Source organism: Strongylocentrotus purpuratus, unplaced genomic scaffold, assembly GCF_000002235.5.
Source record: "Strongylocentrotus purpuratus isolate Spur 01 unplaced genomic scaffold, Spur_5.0 spur5_scaffold_15, whole genome shotgun sequence".
Classification (NCBI taxonomy): Eukaryota; Metazoa; Echinodermata; class Echinoidea; order Camarodonta; family Strongylocentrotidae; genus Strongylocentrotus; species Strongylocentrotus purpuratus.
In genome coordinates this window covers 20,196,425-20,219,158 of record NW_022145600.1, presented here as the reverse complement: position 1 = coordinate 20,219,158, position 22,734 = coordinate 20,196,425, and the positions used below count along the sequence as shown (strand labels likewise).

At 38.3% G+C, this 22,734-nt stretch overlaps 1 protein-coding gene across 1 annotated transcript; it reads left to right on the top strand.

Moving 5' to 3' along the window:
• Positions 1-13,900: 13,900 nt before the first annotated feature.
• LOC579147 (dopamine receptor 1-like) lies at positions 13,901-20,762 on the top strand. Its single transcript, XM_011684430.2, has 2 exons — positions 13,901-14,542; positions 18,537-20,762. Exon 2 carries the CDS (start codon positions 18,717-18,719, stop codon positions 20,100-20,102), a length of 1,386 nt encoding a protein of 461 aa, XP_011682732.1. The 5' UTR covers positions 13,901-14,542; positions 18,537-18,716; the 3' UTR covers positions 20,103-20,762.
• The last annotated feature ends 1,972 nt before the right edge of the window (positions 20,763-22,734 follow it).

Sequence of the window (22,734 nt, the reverse complement as noted above, 5' to 3'; positions counted from 1 at the left end):
ACATTATGTAAATGAAATGAAATGAATGAATGTTGATAATGTGGAAGGAAAAAGCAGTTGCCTAAAAGTCATTTCGAATATACTGAAATAACTTTCCATCTATCACTGTACGTCCCACATAATGTACACTAAACACTCATTACATGTCATGGGAAGTTTTTTTTTTTTAAAGTAGAGCAGCAAGCCACATTCCCCAATACGCGCATACCTCCTAGTTAATTTCAAACAGCTCATCAATATGTAAGACCTGAAATTACCTCAATGAAAGAAGACTAATAACATGAGAGGAAAGAAAAGAGCAAAAAAGACAACCGTTTTTTGCTATTCCCCATAATGTTTGATTTAAAAAAATAAAAAATAAAATTATAGCTCCTTACGCAAGTTCTCCGGCGAAAGATAATTACTCCGCTCAAAATCTGTTTCATGTATTACTCATTAGCTGATCCAAAGCTCAAGGCTATCTCTCTCTCTCTCTCTCTCTCTCTTTCTCTCTCTCCCATGCTCCTCCTTTTCCTGTTTACACCGTTTTCTTGTCTTCTTTGCTCTTTTCTTTCCTCTCATGCTATTAGTCTTCTTTCATTTCCATCACTTCTTCTCTGCTCCCCCTCTCGAGTTCTATTTCTCTCGTGAAATTGAAACGTAAAGTAATACAATCATATAGTACATTCTTGTTTAGAATAATATTTTCAATAATATCCAGTCCATTTTCTAAAGGTTTCACGAAGCCACCGGAAGAAGAGCAATTGGCTTATCATGAAGAACTAACATCAAACTGCAACAAAATGATTTGTATAAATGTGAATAAGCAGAAAGGCTGCCATCTCATTTTCCCGTCTGAATGGGTTCTCTTCCTTACGTATATAAGTGCCCTTATTTTCTAAACTTTTTTTTTTATATTTGTGTGTTTATTAAATTTTCAATCATATAAAAATTACATATTTACAAGTCATTGGTAATAATTAGACAAACAAAAAAACCAATATGTATAAGAACAACTAACAATAATGAAAGGACAAGAAAGTTATAAAAAAAAAACATTATAGTAAAAAAAAAAATACACTGTACACATATAAATCATAGTTTGAACTCCAGTGCATAAAGGGGAGTGAGGGGGCACAGGAATAAAAGTTAAATCAACATGAGTATCATAAGTCAAATCGCCATTTCTTAAAATGCGAAACAAGCTTGTTCCTTTTTTTCGCTGAGAAATATTCAATATCTTTTTGTTTCTTTATAAAACTCTTTATAAAAAGATCAACACTTGGTAAATCCCCCTTACTTATTTTCTAAACTTCCATGATGACCTATTACATTGTATAATGCTTTACCTAGTAAGATGCATTGATCGAGGTAATTTCAGGTATTACATATTGATGAGCTACTTGAAATTAACTAGGAGGTATGCGCGTATTGGGGAATGTGGCTTGCTGCTCTACTTTTTTTTTAAAACTTCCCACGACATGTAATGAGTGTTTAGTATACATTATATGGGACGTACAGTGATAGATGGAAAGTTATTTTAGTATATTCGAAATGACTTTTAGGTAACTCCTTTTTCCTCCCACTTCATCAACATTCATTCATTTCATTTCATCTACATTATTTCAAGAAATGCATTCAGAAAATGAAGAAGAAAAAAAGAAACGAAAAAAATAGGTGTAAAGAAAATATTGTCGGCGAAGCATTTGTCGTAGTACTAGTAGCATTTATGGGACACTTTTTGGGCGGAGCAAATGTCGTCGGAGCAAATGTCGGCGGAGCAATTGTCGCTTCAGGCGGAGCAATTGTCGGCGGAGCAAATGTCGGTGGAGCAAATGTCGGCGGAGCAAATGTCGGCGGAGCAATTGTCGCTTCAGGCGGAGCAATTGTCGGCGGAGCAATTGTCGGCGGAGCAAATGTCGGCGGAGCAATTGTCGCTTCAGGCGGAGCAAATGTCGGAGGAGCAATTGTCGCTTCAGGCGGAGCAATTGTCGGCGGAGCAATTGTCGGCGGAGCAAATGTCGGCGGAGCAAGTGTCGCTTCAGGCGGAGCAAATGTCGGCGGAGCAAATGTCGGCCGAGCAATTGTCGCGTTTTGCGGAGCAATTGACGGCGGAGCAATTGTCGGCGGAGCAATTGTCGGCGGAGCAATTGTCGGCGGAGCATCTGTCGGCGGAGCAATTGTCGGCGGAGCAACTGTCGGCGGAGCAACTGTCGGCGGAGCATTTGACGTCGGAGCAAATGTCGCGGAGCAAATGTCGCGGAGCAATTGTCGCGTTTTGCGGAGTAAATGTCGGCGGAGCAATCGTCGGCGGAGCATGTGTCGGGTTACCGACGGCGGCGTCAACATAAAAAACTTAACCTAAGGTTAAGTTTTTTAATTTTTGATATAATTTTGAAAGTATAAGTTCTTAATCAACGAAACTTGGACTATAGGGTTACCAAGTATCCCCAATCATGTGAGTAGAATGTGAGGTCACAGAGTCAAGGCCAAAGGTCATTTCAGGTCAACAGACTTGGACTATGTTGTGGCATCATCATCGAAAACTTAACCTAAGGGTAAGTTTTTGAATTTTTGATATAATTTTGAAAGTATAAGTTCTTAGTCAATGACACTTGGACTATAGGGTTATCAAGTATCCCCAATCATGTGAGTGGTATTTCAGGTCGCTAAGTTAAGGTCAAAGGTCATTTTAGGTCGACAAATTTAGACTTTGTTGTGGCATCAACATTAAGATTTTGAATTTTTAAGCATATTTTCAAAATTGATTGTTCAAATTCCATGAAACTTGTACCCAAGGGTTATCAAGTATCAAAAATCATATGACACAAAATTGCGGGTCACAAGGTCAAAGGTCAAAGGTCAGTAGACTTGGATTATGTTTTCACAACTTTATATGAGAATTAGTAATTTTTTGTTATTAATTTGTTCATATTTCATTCAAGTTATCGATCTTGGTACATATAATAGTAAATAATTCTTCTGATGATTCTTTTTCAATATTTACTTCAAAATGTGATTACATTTAGAGGATTTCAATTTTGGGGGCCTGCTAATGGGCCACCCTGCCTATAAATAAGGTCCCAACCTCAATTTTTCATCATATCAAATTGCGTAATGCAGGCGAGACAGGCGAGACCGCCGAGAGCGTTTCCCTTGTTTGTAATGATAGCCCTTTCAATGACAACGTTTAGGAGATGTTTTGGTATTTAGTTGCATCCTTATAACTAGACACTATCTGTAGGGACAACTGCTTTTTATTATTTCAAGATATAATATAAGAGTAAGGCTTGTCATACGGTTTAAGAAAGAATTAATGTTAATAACGGTTTAATAGATAGAATGTTTGGTCTAGGTTGAGGTAAGAATTCGGTTTGTAAAAGATGTTAACCGCGGTGCAATAATGTCACCGATGCAAAAAAATGTTAATCTAAAATAATTAAAAATAAATCATCACACAATGCCATGTGATGGAAGCAGTATACAGCTGGAAGAATGTGTATGCACTTCAGCTTCGACAATATCAATCAGAATAAATCAATATTGATTTGGCGCAAGATGAAAACGATCCACAATGTTTCGATGATCCATCTTGTTCCAATCACCTCCACTGCTCGTGTGATATATCCTCGTCAAATTGAGATGCAGCGTGAAGATTGTCTCGTCTCGGTATCAGGGGTGCCGCGAATAGGAGGTTGGGTGTCAGCTAGCGACCCCCTATCCTAATTCAAATTCTCTCTTGGCACATCCGCGATTGGTGTCGGCAACGGTTTTAGAGCTATATTGGCAAAATTTGAAAACGTCAAGTCTCTTGTTAACACTCTTGTAATTGAATTTTAAATAGCGACGGCTAGGAGAAATGATAATTAAAAAATAACGGTGACATCTTGTAAAGCGCTCATGTCCGTTACGCTCTGACGCTTCTGACGGTCTTACATCATCACTCTAGGCATAGCCGAACGACCAAATATATATGTAGAACTATAAGGTTACCCATTTACACATGGGTAAGAGAGTGGCACGCGTTGATTAGTGTCTTGCCAAGGGCCTTTTTTCAATGAAAGTCAAGTTAATGATCCATTCTACCACGACACCTTCGCAAAGCTATATAGATTGTCGGCTTGTCTAGACCAACACCTCTCCCATCCCCTTGCATTGAAATTGTATAGTGACGCCCATTGCCAGCTTGTCTATACTATGTTTCAAGAGGATATCATCTTGGCTAGTCGACCTAGAATTATCGGTTCAATTTTACACAGCGAGCGTACGTAAGACAATTCCATGTACCTACATGTAGTTTTATGTATGAAGTAGTATCTACTTATTTTATCAAGAGCCAAATCAAATATAAAATACAGAGTGTCTTCCAACTGCACATATTGATAATTGATATTGATAAGATGGAAATTGAAGTCTGTCCTATATTCTTAATATGCTTAACGTGTATATATACCTGTATGTTGTGTACAGAATAACCCACGTATATTTGTATTATCCCCCCCCCCCCCGCCCCCATTTTTTGTTTGGGGGACAATTAGACTGACCCGACTGTCTTCTAAAGAGATATTAAGTTCTACCTGGCTGCTTCATTAATGAATAATGCTTTCAAATAAACTGCCATTATAATTAAAGGGATATGGTATCTTTGCCTCAGATTCTAATGAAAATCATGGATTTAGCTCATGCTGCAATGATAATTATAAAGCTTTAGATCAGTCAGGAGTCCTATGACTGTTACAAGCCGATCGTGTTTCTGATTATAAAGATATTTATGATTGGGATTTGAAATGTCAAAAACTGTTTGCCACACAGTTTTGAACAGTTTTTCATAAAAACTATTGGGGAAATGAGTATGGTAAAACCGATCACTCAATGATCCTTTTGAAGCGCAATTTTGTTAGGGCTTCAATATTACACCATATCACAGACACTGATAACACGTAGGGTAATGCTTCTTGGATTTGTACAACTGGAAACATTGTTAAACAATGCCTTAAAACGTCAAGACATTAAGCCTGTCTTTAATACACGAGGCGTTATTTCTAGCGTCGTGATTGTGGTACTACCAAAAGTAAGTTAATCTAAAGCATGAAAGGGCAATTAGTGCAGAAACGTATCTCTATTGTAATGTGTGTGCTCTTCATTTTGCATTATCTCTTTTGAACGATACCCCTCTCATAAGACGTGTCAATGATCGTGCCAGTGACTAGTGCAGTCCTGCGTCAGCAAAATGACGCAATTAGTGAACACGCTTATCTTCATTGCAATGTGTGCAGTCTTCATTTTGCATTCGCTCTTCTGTACGGTGCCACTCTCTTATGATGCGTCAATGACCATGCCAGTCACTGGCGTGGTCTTACGTCAGCAAAGTGACCGTCGCCTCGTGTGCAACGGAGCTATTTTGTAAATGAATACGAAGTGGAGTATGAAGGTGTCGTGTCCTTTACTCGGAATCCGAAGCCGTTAGAGAGAGAGGGAGAGAGAGAGAGAGAGAGAACGAGAGCGAGAATGGAGGAAAGGGAAAGCGAAACAGAGGGACAAAGAGACAGACAATGGGACAGAGACAGATAGAAACAGATTGGATGAGAGTTGATTTATAGCGCTATAAACACTATAGATGCCTTCTGCTGAGCAGTTATAAAGCAGACCAATACTTCGACCACCTGCTGCAAACAAGTGAGACAAATGTTCTCCTTTTCTTCTCTCTTTCCTGTTTAACACCCATCTTGTAACACTTTCTGTTCTGTACCGATGGATTAGTAGATCTTAATTTGTTCACTACCTTTCTCTCTCTCTCTCTCTCTCTCTTCCCCTATATCTCATCCCTGCCGATGGCCCTCGCGTTGTTGGGGTCCGTAAATTCTGAAGAGCGAAGCTAGCCAGATAAACCGAAGGGCGATCGCGCAAGCGCTTATAAAGGGCCTATCTCACTGAGCGGCGAATGCTTGCGAACGTAGCGAATTTGCGGTTTCGCCAGAGTTTGTAAAATGTTGTAAAAGGTTGCAAGAAAGATCGCAAACAGTTTTCTTTGTTGTAAACAGTTTTTCTTGTCGCAAAGAAATTTTGAACATTTTCAAAATTTCTTTGCGAATTTATTTTTCCGCAAACAGTTGCAGGCGTTTGCAAAACAGTCGTTAGCGTTTGCAAAACAGTCGTAAGCCTTTGCAAACGGTTGTTAAACGGTTTTGCTCTTTGTTTTCGTCAGTTCTCTGTGTTTCGCCAAAGCTAGCGACTACGTTACCATATGGTTCCTTTATAAAATCGACCCATTGAGTACCAGTAGTTAGCAAAATGTCTCAAACGTTCACAAATAGTGGCAAAGGATTGGCAAATAGTTGCTAATCTTCGCAAAAGTTGTCGCTAACATTTGTTTACAGTCGCTAATAGTCGCCAACTGCCTTTCGCAAACACTTTCGGAGACATTCGCTCAAATGTTGCTAATTGTCGCTAAACGTCACTTAATGTCGCTGATTTTCGCCAACATTCGTCAGAAAAGTTGGGGAATCCAAATTCGCAACGTTCGCAAGCATTCGCTGCTCAGTGAGATAGGCCCTTAGGGTTCTCTGGCTCGCTTCGCTCGCCAGAATTTACGGACTCCGACAACGCGAGGACCATCGACAAGAGGCTAGCAACGGGAAAGACACGTTGTCTCGCCAAGCTACACTAGCTCCTTTAACATTTGAAAGAATGAATTGTGCGTCAAATTCAACCTTCAAGTTTAATACACTATTTTCTTTTCTCTTCATTCATTGATATTGCACCTGTTCCTTACATTTTTACTTTTAATAACCAGTTTGTCGATACCATTGTGAGGGGAAGCATTTTGAGAGGATGTACTCTTTAATATTTCGATGAATAATTCATGTTCTCCTCTGTGTGTGCGTGTGTGTGTGTGTGTGTTGGGTTTTTGCAGGCGTGTATCAATCAGATATTATATGATATGAGCTGGATTACAGGCGCACGCCACAACGTCTAGTCACCTTCATCCCCTATTTGGTCTGTAGTGAACATGCCGGCTCCTATTTTATTCTATAAATCAAAGGATTATCAAGACATGTCAGAAACCCGCTTCCCCGGCTGTTTTTAATAACTTGGAAGGTGAAATATCACCTCCAATATTAATCGAAATGTCAATATTCAACACTCCGGTTACAGCAGATGTTTGTAGAAAATCCTCTAGTCAGTATTACAAAAATAATCAATGTATTCAAACAAAAGATTTGTGTAAAATTATCTTGTGTTTATTTAAAATATAAATATAAGTTTACCTCATTACAAAGTCAATATCCCCATACTTGCAAGCAATATGGTTTTGATAATCCAATTTCCTTACAGTCACCAACCTTTCCTTGTCGGGGGTAATAATGGACATTCATCCGTTCATTGATAAAGAGAAAATTGCCTTCACAATATTCTTCTCAATGAACTAGTTAGTCTTCCGGCTGCGAACACGGCTCTCATTTCCCCCTTATTTTCCACAATGCAGTAGCTACCAACAGAAAGTTAGAAGACCTTAAAGCATATTGCCCTCAATTTTATAACAGGAGGAGGACGCCCTCAAGGTACATGACCCGTGTGATATTTAGAATGACGCCCGGTCGGTCAAACTCAATTTATGTGATGTTTTGGCGATCTGACAACCCCTCCAATAATATTATATCTTGTAATATTCTCTTCCCTTTCCCCTTCCACGCCTCTCTCTCTCTCTCTCTATCTCTCTTTCTCTCTCTTTCTCTTTCTTTCTCTCTTTGATGGAAAGTATAAAAGCGTGGGGGGCGGAATCATGTTATATGGATACAAGCGGGCAGTGATTACGTGCTAATGGCGTATTTCGATCCATTTTAAAATGTCAGGCACGGTTGTGAACCTCTGATTATGGTGATGGAATGGCAATAATTCGTCGTAATAATACGTCGTAAAATTACGTCGTAATATGCCAATATTACGTCGTAATGTCTCGCGAGTCCAGGGTAATTACTGCTTTTATGGCAAATTTCTTTGTACGCCTCTGATATTTTTCCCCATCACAATTCGTGAGTCTTAAAGTATACCTTCTTTGAGTTCTGAGGTTATATTGATATGCTTTGGCTATGCGAAAAGTTCAGCACTTTCATTACTATCCAATTTGCCCTTTAATCATATCTAGGTAGTACTATCACGATTATTATTCCATTAAAAAAATTAAAACTGGTAAAGGATTTGGCAGATTGGCCGTCGGTTTCGCAAGCTGGTCACTCTCCGAGTGCTGCAGTAGCAAATTATTAAATTGTGATTGCACAATATTGTAATATTTTCAACGTTTTTTCTGTTTCAATATGTTTATAAGAAGCTGTTGATGTTTCCTTAATTGATATAGTTCATTTCAAAAAATGTATACATTGACGTATTCAATATATTTTAGATTTAACCATATTTTCAATGTGTTTCAACGTTTCGATTTACTCCATATTATGATTAATTAGAAACCTTACTTGCCAATATATCATTTGTAAGGAATAGAGATGAAAAACACACCATTGGATCAATCGCCTATAGCATTCCTTTGCTTTGGCGTATCAATTTGTCCATGTATAGTTGCATTCGCCTGATTAGAGTCTGCGTCCTAATTACTATTGATGTTGTTGTTGTTTGCAATCGTTTAAAAGTTTAGGAGAGGGGCTCATCGATAAACCCCATATAACCGGGCATGGTGGCTCAGTGGTTAGAGCGCTCGCCTCATGAACGGGAGGTCGTGGGCTCGAACCCCGGTCGAGTCATACCACAGACTTATAACAACGGGACCTTCTGCCTTCTAGCTAGGCGCTCAGCATATTAGATTGGAGAAGGGTAGTCATAACATATCATGTTATGCAGGGCCCGCTGGAAAAGCAGTTTCATAACTGAAGTGGCTACCCTGGGTAAATAAAACTTTATTATATTATTTATCACAATTAAATGTTGCAACGGCAAACAAGATCGCGAAGACTTTCGAGAAATAAATTCAGGCAATGCCAATTATAGCGCTGTGTAGCATCATTTGAAATTTGTGAACAGTACAATGGCTTATTAAATCATGTGATTCTCATGTGGGTGGTAGAATAGAGTATTGAAATTCCCTTGAGTTGATTTCTCGAAAGCCCTTACAATCGCGCCAATTATAACATATCATGCTTCCGGTTGATCAATAGCTTATACGTCATCGCCTTTTCTGTTCCTTCCTATGACGGTATTAATCTTTTTTACAGTTCCGTGCACTTCAAACAAAAGTCTATATCCTATTTACTTAATGTTGCTGTTTGCGACTGTTTCTGCTCGATGGTGGCGGTTGCAGTGGCGGTGTTTGTCTGAGGGAGGGAGGGAGGGTTGGGAATACATCTATCGCATTTAAGTAACGACGGCAGTAGTTGAGCGCATATGGTCTATAGCCTATAGTGTATTTGATTTCTTTTACATATATTTCTTTCATTCATTATCACATGAAACAACTATCCCAATATGGTAGGACTATCTGTCATACCAATCAAGTGCCCTTCGCTTTACAAACTGAAATCATTTGAACAAGGGTCTTGAAATGTATACTAATTTAACTGCACAGGTAACTATACAAAACGAGAAGTCATATAGTTACTATTATCTCGATATGTAAACTAACATTATGTGCAAAAAATAACTCATTTTATATAATTGATAACGATTTGTAGGAGTTATATGTAGTGTATGCATCATTGGCACAAACAATGTGTGTATTGTACCACAATATTTTTGTTATATAATACAAAAGTGTACATGTAGCAGAGTATTATTCCGTGACCATAGCTTTTTTTTCTAGCACGCTATATTTGTATTAACTTACATTTTTTTTTTTTTTTTTTAATGATATATTTATACAAAATTTGTCTCTCAGCTTAGATCGAACTATACATATTTCTTTTACAAATAAAAACGAAATGCATATAAAAATACAAAACAGCTCAATACAAATATATTATGAGGAAAATAAAAACAAAACGATACGCGATTTAGTATGGTTAATGTGATCCATAGTTAACATGATCATTTTAATCCAATAATGTCTAATTTTCTGTCCGAATGAGAAAAAAAACAAGAAAAGACAAAGGTATAAAGTCATCAAGAAGAGGAGGGAAAAGATAATTAGGTCAAAATAGAAATTAAAAAGTAAGGAAAAGAACAGGAGACACGGATGAATAGAAGGAAGAGACTGTATGTAGAGGTCTTGGGTAAAGACGAACAATAAGTGTGAGCCTCTAATTAGAAAGAGGTTACCTGCTTTGCATAGACCATTAATCAGGTCAAGTCCTTGGCTTTCATTAGTATGCTCTCCTTTTCTTTGTATGCCAGTTGTCATAATTTATCTATTCCTGTATTGCTGAAGTATCAATAAAGCGATGTTCCAACAATAAAAATAAAGACTGTGTGATATATTTATATAATAAGTATCCTTTCATCACGAATATATTCCACAGAACAAATTATCCATATTAAATAATCAAGTGACAGTATTGATTAAATGACATTCGTATAATCAACTCATTAGTTATTGCTCCCCCTCACCCATCCCAATCTTTTCACCTTGTCTACCCTTTCGAATCAATGAAGTTGTTTGTGACCTCTTAATGGTGAGGGGTCACGCAGCTTGGTCCAATTCTCTTTTCTCTTCGCCCCATGAACAGCCCATCTTACAAACACTCGATATAATCAATAAGACAGCGCTCTGCAGGAGGGCTACCGAGCGCCCTAGCTAGCTCCATCCGTCTCCGAGAATGGAATAGAAACGTCTCGGCCAATGGGGCTCAACGCGCCCTGCAAAAGGCGCTGTTCACATTTAAACTAATCTCAACACTGGTGGTGAAGTTAAAGGTGAATAGGGCAACACAACTACCAAAGAAGACAGCGCTCGGCAGGAGGACTACCAAGCGCCCTAGCTAGCTCCATCCGTCTCCGGGAATCGAATAGAAACGTCTCGACCAGTGGGGCTCAACGCGCCCTACAAAAAGCGCTGTTCACATTTAAATTAACTGAACACTAGTGAAGTTAAAAAATAAATATGGAGACATAAATATCAAAAAATGCAATATGATCACAAAGGTCAAAAAGAAAAATGATGTCCTTATATTTTCATCGGAAAGTGCAAAATACAAGGTGAAATTTATTTGTAGCCGTTTGAATAAAGATCACAAATTCAAAAGCAATCGTAAATGGTATAATCGATGGAATTCTTTGTGTAGGGTGTCGTACCAGGGGGCCGTGGTAGGAGGTTTAGAAGTTAACGCAGCAAGCAGATATTATGACCGAGGCCCATTTTCCCCTCCGGTCTTAAATTCATTGAAGAGAAGTTTTATGGTTTTGGGTTTGTGTCTTAGTTTTATTTTAGGCTAGGTTTAGGGTTAAAGCTTTTGTTATTTGAAGTGTAGGATTTTTTCTTTTTTTACAAATTGAGCATAATTATGTCGTCGTTTACACTCAATCATAAAGGCTTATTAGTTGGACTGATTTTGTTGTGTTGTTATTATTGTTGTTATTGCTGTTGCTGTTGATGATGTATATTTGTTTGTTTCTTGTTTTTGTTTTTTCTTTTTTGTTAAAGGTTTGTAGAGCACTAGTTTACCTTGGGGAACATCGGATAAAGAAAATTATGTTTATTATAAGTGCATCCGTATTTTTTAGGGCATATACAAAAATTTAAAATGGTAAATTTTCAACCTCAGGCACTTATTCTATCACGGGAGAAGCATACAACTCAAAAGTGCATTTTCTATCACAGGGGAATCTCTTTTTCTTTATCATTTGACATTATCAATATCGGTATTACCATTCTTATCGAAAGTTGTCACTGTCAAACTTTTTTTCTCCAGATTTACATGATGAATAATGGAATAACAAGAATTTGCTTGGGAAGTCAATCATAACAATGAACATCGTTCTACTTCGCACTATTTCATTGGTAATAATAATGATAATAATAATCTGGTTTTAAATACGAAATACCGCCTCTAGGCGCTTTAATAATATCATTTCTCCGGTCATCGGATTAATTTACGCACAACGTGCACCATGTCCACTCCCAGGGGAATAGTCCTACCGTATGGTCACCGTGAGGGCCAATGGCAATTACTGATTCAATTGCTGTTGTCATCCTCCGAGGTCTAAATGTAAATTAATGCCTTGCAAAGGACATTAGTGCCGTGTCAGGGATCGAACCCACGACCTTTGCATTTCAAGTCAAGTGCTTAACCCACTCGACTACGACACCTCTGCTTGGTACCTGCAAGCGTTCGTGTCAATCAATCTCGCCATCACTTTTGTCCCTTTTTCGTATAATTGGATTGTACATCCGGAAGATTACATCGACCGTGGTCTGGTGAAGCAAAAGAAACATCGGTGTTGCCATTAAATTGACGTTGGCGTATCCCCGGATTTAATGGGGGGAGGGCAACTCCTGAAAATTATGTGATAAGCATAAAAAAGTGGAGTCCTCAGCCCACGCTTCTTCTTCCATTTATCCTGTAGCTATTCTTTGTTTTGGGGGTCAGGGGGTTGGGCCGGGATGGGGTAGGCAAGTGCCCCCTGCTGCCCCCTATATACGCAACTGAATTATGTCAATCTACCACGCTTGATTGTTCCATTGAAGCGATTGCTTGTACTGCTTGAGAAACGTGGTTGCGAAACGAGTGGAAATATAAAATAGACAAATTTAAGTTGAAATGGAAGTATTATTATTGAACCATTAAATCGAAACTGGGTCAAGCAGAATATGTCCCGAGGCACTGTTGTACATTGGTGAAAGCCTGTAACCATCGGAAGGGGGAGGTCATTGGTTCGAACCTTGCTTGGTGCTTAAATCGTCGAACAAGATGGCCTTGCAGCGCCGTGGTTTATTGGTGGAGGTCTTTTGACTATCATACAAGAGATTCTGGGTTCGATACTTTCTCGGTCATTACGTCCTAGGACTTCTTTTAACCCACATTGTCCCTCTTGGGCCGAATGTATTTTTTTCTGATGAGGCTGATGAGAAAACTGAGATCATATACATGTAGTTATCATTACTGCATTGAACATAACACAATTTTATGTTATATTCTTTTAACAAATTATAAATTTATAACTTATGATAAAGAGAAATGGGGATTTTTGTTTTATTGCGAAAATTTGAAGACGGGTCCAGTAGAGAGAGAAAGGGAAATATAAACAAACATTTATAATTGTTAAAATGATTAATCTTTGATTACAACTACGACGTATTAATTTTGAATTAGTATACTTTCAGTTTGATACAAATAAGTTATAATTCTGTCAATAAAACACCGCTGGCGATGGCGCAATTCATAGAAATTGATATTCAGCAACAGAATGGTCTTAAAATGAAGACAGAGCAAATATCAGATTTTTAACGATTTGTCTATATACATATATGAACTGCAGAGATTGAATCCGCTCTTACGTCATATTGTCTTTGTTTGTTTGTTTCATTTTGACTCTGCCAAATCTAAAAACAATTTTGTGGCGTGAGAGAACTGTGCCGAAAGGTATGGTACGCAAGGCAGGGTGGAAGGCAAAATTAATCGTGGGCTTTCACCTCATCACACACGCCTTTAATATCACGCTTGTTCTAATTTGTTGAATGAAATATGTTTCCAGGCTTTGTTTTTCTTTCTTCTAGTTCAGCGACTGTCCGTCAACAACGCACACACCTGCTGGGGTGATATTAAACACCTCATCTCACACACTTCCCTCCAAATCCGCCACGCTTTACAACGCAACGTGCTTCAATGGCTAACTCACGATAAGCATTCGAATCTTGTCGTATAACTGATAAAGAAAACTTTGCTACTCTGAAGAGCCAATCAACGCTTACAACGACCCGCGCATGCGCATTTTGATAGTGGTCAATGTACGGGAGAAGACTGAGGAAAGCCGCGCGCGAAGATCACTTTCCAATTTTATGGCATCTCAGTTAGGTAGTATTGTTTGGGTCGTCTGCACGTTCGCTGCGCTCTGTCCTCCATCTACTTGATACGGATACACGGAAAGATTCTTCAACTACCGCTGGAATGCATTTTGCACGTCGTAAGACTGATCAATAAATAAGGGAGACTAACTGGCAGCTCATACATATCAACAGAATTTCGTGGATTGTTATCTTTGAAATATACTTCATGCCAGCTTTTGTTCTTCTCGATTTAAGCCGGGAAGCGTGCTGTTATTTACAACGGCTTTTGTGATGGACCTGGGGTGAATTTCACTTTAATGAGGGAAACGAATGAGCGGTTGATGAGCCAGCGGAGATGTACAATGGTGTTAGGATGAATTAGTCAATCGTCCTTCTCTTTGAGTCGTCGAATCGATGGCGCCCATTGTCTAAGGACACAAGGACAGAGGGTCGATCTTACCGACTCATCCAATCTCACTCTCCACCACCAGTCACCGCCACAATCACTCTCTCTTTTCGTCCATGTCGGGATTATTGGCGTATTTCTCGAGGCTTACTTACGGAGATAACCACTTTCAGCTTTTACTAAGCCCCGGAATTTATGATCGTTGAGGATTATCATAAGCTTATGCTCAGGTAAGTCGGAATACTTTCGGAATAATGTTATGGTAGTTTTAAAAGACGATTACGTGTGTGTGGGTACAATTAACCATGTACTACCCCCAATTAACTAGTCTTTTATCTTGTCTACGAATGCTATACAATAACTGCAATGGGTAATGACATGACATTACACTTTTTTCTATACAAATATTTGAATTCCGTCACTGTTTCAGCAGCTTCATAAATTCGTTGGTAATGTATGGCAGTATAACTTTCTTTCTCGAAACATCACCGTAACATTAACATTACGTTTAAAGTCTTATTTTGTGTAGGGTATGTAATTAGGCTCTTTGTTTCACTGTGGTAACAGCAACCCAGCCCTTTAAAAAAACAACCAGCGATACTTGTAGATATATATACCTACATGTGCTTGCAAAATAGAAATTAGCGAAGAATAAACAAAAGTAAACAAGCTATTATCAACTATGAACACTATTGCGAAGGCTTAATACAGGGAAGCCTACTGAAGTAATTGCACTAGCATTTCAAATTACACATGTACCTATTAAAAGTTGCGTACATGACAATCACGTGATCTGAATTGTGTTGAGCACATGTCGCAATTTAGAGATCTCATAATCCGGACATGGTTTCAATGGGCAATACAAAGCTGTTTTAACATTTCCCTTGAGTTAATCCTTCGAAAGTATTTGCTTTCGTGTTTTAAGTGGTACAGTGTAGATAATTGTGTACCAATTACTGCTATATGACGCTTTCTACCCGCCACATTACATAATCATTTAACACGTTTCTAAAACCACACGGGTTTTTTCTGTAAAAGTCCGGGCAGGGGCGGTCTGAACAAAGTTTGTATTGTGGTAGTACTTTTGCTGATAACATTCCCCGTAATATTCCGTGTGGATAATTTTCTGATGTTAAATAGCTGTATTAGCTATATCAAATAGCATAGATGTTTACTTTTTTTCAAAATTATGTTCATGTTACTCCATAGACCTATATGTTGAATTGTTCAAATATTTGGCTTAATGTAAAATAGATAAATGAATAAATAAACACTGGAAGTGAGTAAATGTTACTTTGATTTTCTCATAACTGTTCTAATGATCGTATTGTGTTAGATCATAACTTTCGATTTGTATATTTAACGAAACAAGTAGAGTTGTCATATGTTTTTTTCTATGCTGCATACAAACAATATGTATCATCTTCACTGCCTATATTTGTCTGGATCTACGTTTACTAACTATTATGTGACACACTACATACAAGAAATGTCATTTTGCCATGGAATACCACCCAGCTAAAATTGTCTAAGGTTACATAACATCCCGTCCCCTGAATTATTCACTGGTGATTGTATTCGATTGAAAGTTCATTGTCCTCTCCGGGTGAGATAAACATGATAAATGACTTTCAGTTTCCTTTGTTGATGATTCGTCTGAATTACCAGGAGGATGTCATGGAATAGTAAAACCCAGCGGCCACGTAATCTATACAAGAAACACCATCCACTCTCTAGGTAATGAGTAGTAATTGATAGCTAGCTATAAAGGTATGTACCGGAAAGATTTGAACAATAACAGAGAAATATTGCACTTGGCACAGCTTAATTAAAAAAAGAGAGAGATTCTTGTATGGATAGTTAAAGAAAGAAAGGCGAAATATTTTGGTCATATACAGAGACATCAAAGTCTCTTGAAATGTAGAAGGTACTACTAGACTGAGAGGGGTGCCTAGAATCAACTTAGAGGCGAACATAAAGACCTGGAGTGGAATGCCACTGCAAAAGTGTACTAAAAATGGCATATACAGAAATGCGTGGGGGGATTGTTGCAATCAACCTCTGAGCTGGGAGAAGATACCAGTATAGATAGAAAGTAACTGATATCCACATTTTGTACTACAAAATAATCGCGTTAGATTATACATGACCTTTTTTCTGAAAACATTAGTATGAATTTCATTAGGAATTATGATGAAATGTTCTTTTAATTTCGTCTATGAATCATTCACTCCTTATAATACATGACCCTTTTTTCTGAAAACAAAAGTATGAATTTCATCAGGAACTATGAAAAAGTGTTCTTTTAATTTCTTCTATGAATCGATCACTCCTAATTGTACGTGGCCTAATTTGACAAGACAAATATACTGAAAGAAGTTCGTTTACAACTGGAATATTCTTTGTATTCTATAGCAACTATTCTATTTTAAACTTCAATGTTTGTTTTTTAATTCTTTCACAGCAAATGCATTTTATTGATTTTCGATCTTTAATGAGAGACACAAGCTAGTCATGCAATTCGAGAGGATTCTTGTGAATAATATGTTTGATCCAGAAACGAATTTACTTACTCATTTCAATCCCATCCTCTTTGCTGATAAGTGTGTTTTTAGCAGCCTGGTTTATTTACTTTATGGCTGCTTCCCGATTCTTAATATGCCATGTATACAAAGTACGTTTAAGCCCGAGCCAAAATAATGAGAGAATGATGAAATCTCACTGTGCCCTTGGCATTTATATTTTCTTTGAGCTGACTGAATGATTAGTTTCATTCCCCTTTTCTTTTCTATTTTGGGGATTAGAGTTGGTCGCTCTGTTTAATGATAAAGAATTTCAATTATTCATTTTCCACATTCCTTTAAAAAGAATAAGAAAATTACATGCAAAGCTTAAAAATAATGAACATTTCATACATTTAAAGAAATACACAAAGAAACAAACATACCAACAAACAAATAATTGACATAGATGAATGTTCAAATTGTGTCTGTGCATGATATCAATATAATTTAGGTAAAATAAATAAAAGAGGTTCCTTATCCTAAGCTTACATTTTTCCTGAACGATCAATCTATTATTCAATCATGTATCCGACACACCTATATTCTCATCATTTTCATTCTGCAAAGATCAAATCATGTTTTCCGTCCTTCAAAAAGTCGTGAAATATACATAAATATAAACACAAACACACCCACGCACACACACACACACAGACATACATAATACAAATATAACTATACATGGATGTATATAATATAAATGGATGTATATAGGTCATGTATGTATCTATATACGAAAATTGATTCGTTACAGATAACCAGTGTATGGTTCATTAAGCACGGTGGCGGCGAACATCTAATTACGTCGAAAAAGAAAGATATGTATCATTGATGATCCAACTGATTGACGTGAAACGACCCGTTAATGGTAGATCTGATGTCATTTCGGAGACAGCGTAGGAGTGTCTTAATGAAAATCCAGTCACACGTGACAATAAAAACATGTACCAATATTGTTCATGTCAACGTTACCAAACCCCCGTCACACCGAGGTGTCCCGACACCAGGCCGAAGAGATTTGATTTGCTAGGTATGTCTGGTAGGCTATTCCCAGAATGTTGCTATCAATAATTGCTTATCAATATTAGCGGATGAAATTTGGAACAGGATTTTACGAGTATAGAAGAGGAAAAATGATAGTGAATGAGGGTTGAGAATATTAAATGACATCATCTCGATTGGCCAAGAATTGGTTGGATGCGGTGTATGGTCGGTTAAGCGGTGTGACGGAGGTTTATCAAATATAATGCCATCCATGCAAAATCATTCTCTTGAGTACACATTTATGAGACATCAGTGCAAATAGGAAAGCTCAATTTCTGCTTTATTACTAGCCTTTTGAACAAATCGCTTGTCTGAATATATTTCATTGCTATAATGGTTTTTAATTTTCAATAATTGGCGATTCTCTTGCTGAGGAAAAGCCATTTTAGATCGTATGAAGAGCACTTGGCTGCAGAGTGATAAAGGTTTGTTCATTCATAGCAATTGTAATCTATTTTTCCCTATTCACCCCCCCCCCCCCCCGCTCTACATCTGGGAATGACATTAGGATCATTCTAACATTAAATTTTGAAAGATAATACATCTACATGTATCTGATATTGCTCTCAAAGTTCTACCTTATCATTTAATCTTCTTTGGCCTCATTCCCTTACAGGTCCAGACGAGAGCACCACTTGTTCTACATGATTACAGACGCCGAGTAGACGGAACAGTCGGATTGTACGGATTTATACACATCTCTGAGTAGCTCTTGGGGAGTTTGTTACGCGATATGGTTGAGTCGTATTGGCAATTGGTGCATGGACATCATTTCCGGTGAAGTGTATCGCCTACGATGGAGGATCAAAGGACGACCTCCGCTCTGATATCGACGCTGAGTGTCGACGCAGCAGCTGATGAACTCTCCATGTCGGAGTACGACTACTCTACGGAGGAGCCACCCGCCGACCCGGACGGGGGAATGCCCATTGTGCAGATGGTCCTGATTGGACTCGTGCTCGCGCTCATCATCGTTACCTCTATTTTCGGCAACATCCTGGTGTGCGCTGCCGTGGCAACGGAAGATAAACTCCGGCGGACGGGGAACCTTTTTATAGTGTCGCTCGCCATGGCGGACCTTCTCGTATCATTCCTCGTCATGCCGTTCGCGATGTTCAATGATCTCTTAGGTTACTGGGTGTTCAGTCATCGCTTCTGTAACGTTTGGGTGTCATTTGACATCATGTTCAGTACGGCATCCATTTTGAATCTGTGTGCCATCAGCGTGGATCGCTACATACATATCAAAAGACCCTTTAAATACTACCACTGGATGACAAAAAGGATGGTCATAGCAATGATCTTGTGTGTATGGGGCATGTCTGCACTCATTTCATTCATTCCAATTCATCTCGGTTGGCATAAGGATGCCTCGGATACCAGTGCATCACTCCACCCCTCAGCGCACCTGTTCCCTCTCTCCGCCAACCTCTCAAACTTCACCCATCCTGACATGCAGACATTGAGCCCTAATTCAATCACCGTCTCTCATCTTCACCCCCCTGACACGGATCCGGGGGATGATTACTTCGAGTGTGCGCTGAGTCTGAACGCTACCTACGCTGTCTTCTCCTCTTTAATAAGCTTCATCATTCCCTGTTTGATTATGATCAGTATCTACGCGTGTATTTTCAAAGCGGTGAGAGAGCGAATGAGGAACGCTCGCCTCGGCCGCCTCGGCAGCAGTAAAAACCATCATCCCGACACGCAGTACCACTGTAACAGTCAAGCTGCCTCGGACCACAAAGCAGCCATCACGTTAGGTATCATCATGGGTGTGTTCCTCATGTGCTGGCTACCTTTCTTCATCTACAACATCGTACTTCCATTATGCGCCTCCTGTTTGTTTAGCGAACTAGCTTTTAAGATATTAACCTGGTTAGGCTATTTTAATTCCTGCCTCAACCCGGTTATCTACAGTATTTTCAATCAAGATTTCCGCAACGCGTTCAAGAACATCCTCTTTTACCGCATCGCCGGAGTCCTCTGTCGGTGCTGGGACAAACGACCCAGAAAGCGCCATCGCGGTCACCATTCGAGTATCACCAAAAGGACCAGACCTAACGACATTAACGGTCGCGTCAGGTTTGACGCCCCAGCTTACGGGTTAAGAGCTCACAGAAAGACGAACATCAGTGATACCTCTCTTGAGACAATACGCGAGAAAATCTCCCCGACGTGAGAATGATGAATGAAAATAAGTGAAAATAATGTCATCGCAAAGGCTTCACGTTGTTAGGCCAAAATAATCATATTTCTTCTCTTCATTACTATCGTCAGAGTTTGTAACTATCATTCTAAAGAGTCTACCTTTGTATTATGTATATAGGTTCTTAACTGTAAATATTGAATAAGAATAGGCTATCTAATGACAGGTTGTTATAATATATGTTTACATTTTTTGTACTTCACCGCAGGTTTGGTGATGACTGAATTCGATGTTAATTAATCTAGTCTCCCGTGACGAAAAAACTGCATGAAGCATATGGAAGATATACATCCCCTATCCCTGTCTGTCAGTCCAACTATTGATCCGTAACAAAATTAAAGAATACAAAGGCAATGTTTTCTCGGGGGAAGGTCGAAAAATATCGAACCTACTCTCCATTTATTTCAGATATTATTGACGGTACCCTGCGATATAAAATCGTTATGGTGATGAAATCTTGTATGCAATATAAAAACTATCAGAACGATAAAAAAGCGGTGGGCGTCCAAGCTCAACTATATCGGTTACATAATATATTATAAAGTTTAATAGATAAAGTTCATATGATACTAGGATGTGAAAAAAAACAAAAAGGTCGCAAACAATTAAAAATAAATGTTCATAAGAGAAAGATTGTGTTTCTTTTTCTCATTTTGAGTTCTTAGAAGGGTCAATAGGAATTACTACCCATATAAGACGCCTCTTACCTTCTATGTGCGAGGTAAAAAAGTATTACAGTATTACAGATTTCAATTTCCGTTTCTATTGTCAGTCACTACTCTATCTATCAATTCTTTGCAACATCGGAAAAATGGCCATAAGAAAATGAAGATTTGTGATCGAGTGGACTTAAACATGTATAATGCTAGGCGAAGTCAATGAAAGTCCAAATCAGTTTTATTGAAATGTTCAAATGCTCTATTGATTATAGAAGCCAAAATATACCCCCTAACCTTAAAAATTCACACACTTTTATTTTATTAATTCAATTGTCTTTGGCTCTAAAAGGTTGTATACCAAAAGTAAAACAATACGTAGGGTCAACCGGACTGCCATTCCCTCCCTGGACTACTACACGTCTGACATTCGACCCCTAGCCTAGGACAACTTCTCCCGTAGAAAAATACTGTCTAGGACAATGTACCCACTTACCTGGTAACTACCCTGATCAAGCATTCTCCAAGACAATTCACTCATCCCGCGCTACGACTACCCAGACAACTACCAACTTAGGATGTACGACTGCCGTTTTGACAACTTACCACCTGGTAAATATTGGGGATAGTTAACTGGATATGGAAGTTCATGAGATTACTTGTCCGAGAGTGCAAGATCACACCATTTTCAATTTACATTGCAAACAGCATATTTACAAGCGTCTTATGCAGGCCTGGTCTTATGATGTATTTCTATGTTTACTTTCTTATGAAATTTACTTATTACACCATTGTTGTGTAAAGTCACTTGAGCAGACAACTTTTCCCTACCCGACCGTATTTATCTGTTGATTCGAAGACCGAAATTGTATCGACGACTTTCATCGCGCATATTTATACCTGCAATTAAAACTTTTTTAATGTATTAAAATGCATTTGCTATTCTTATTATTGTCGCCTCTAAATCATTTTTAACTATCATTTATGACGTATAACAGTTGTCAAAACTTGCCAAAATAATTGATATGCAAATTGCGTAGAAGCAAAGAATTCCATTTCTTAAATAAGTTTGTATATACTGAAGTAAGAATCTCCTGATAATCATCTTCTGAAATTAAAGATCTGTGTTATTTCGTTTGTGGGAGGAAATCGTTAAGTGGGTAATTGTTTTCATAAATCTTTTTTACTGCAGAGACAATCGTTGATGCATTACCAGTCATTCTTCTACCAAAATTTGCCGTCAGTTCTAAAAGTTTACTCACCCCATCTTTTAAAATTACTCGCATCTTTCTCGGCCTGTCCCATGTGCACATGTTGCACCTATAGAGCAGGTCACTAGCAGTTAACCTTACAAACAATAGGCGGATATTATCGGATATGTGCACAAACAATATCTCAAAGAATAGAATTCGAGCGAATTCACTAACCAACGTTTTCGTAGAAAATTGACTGTTTGTACGGAAAATTTACCCTTGTCAAATCAATTTAATGTACTTTTCCTGATCGATTCCCGCCACAAACAACTATTCAGAGGGAAACTATGCTTATATTTAGGGGGAAACTGTTTATTGTTGTACTGACAATTATTAGATCGACATTGAATAGACGTGTATTCATTGTTTCTCGATTGAGAGGTTTGGGGTTCGAATCATAATAACCAGTGTTTAAAAATGTCCCTAAGCAAGGTATTCTGCCATAACTGTCTCTCTCCACCCTTGTTTTAAATTCTCTACGTTTGGTTTTGTTACGCACAGTGCGTCGACACAAATCGACAACGTTTTCACCAATGTAACAATGTCACGTTGCATTGTAATGTTGTCATAAATGTGATACACATTGATTCTTTCATAGGTAACAGGCAGATGAATTTTCCATTTATGTTTTAAGGAAATAAGTACCAGACACTAAAGTTCAATACACATGACCTCGTTGTTCTTATGCTAGAATTA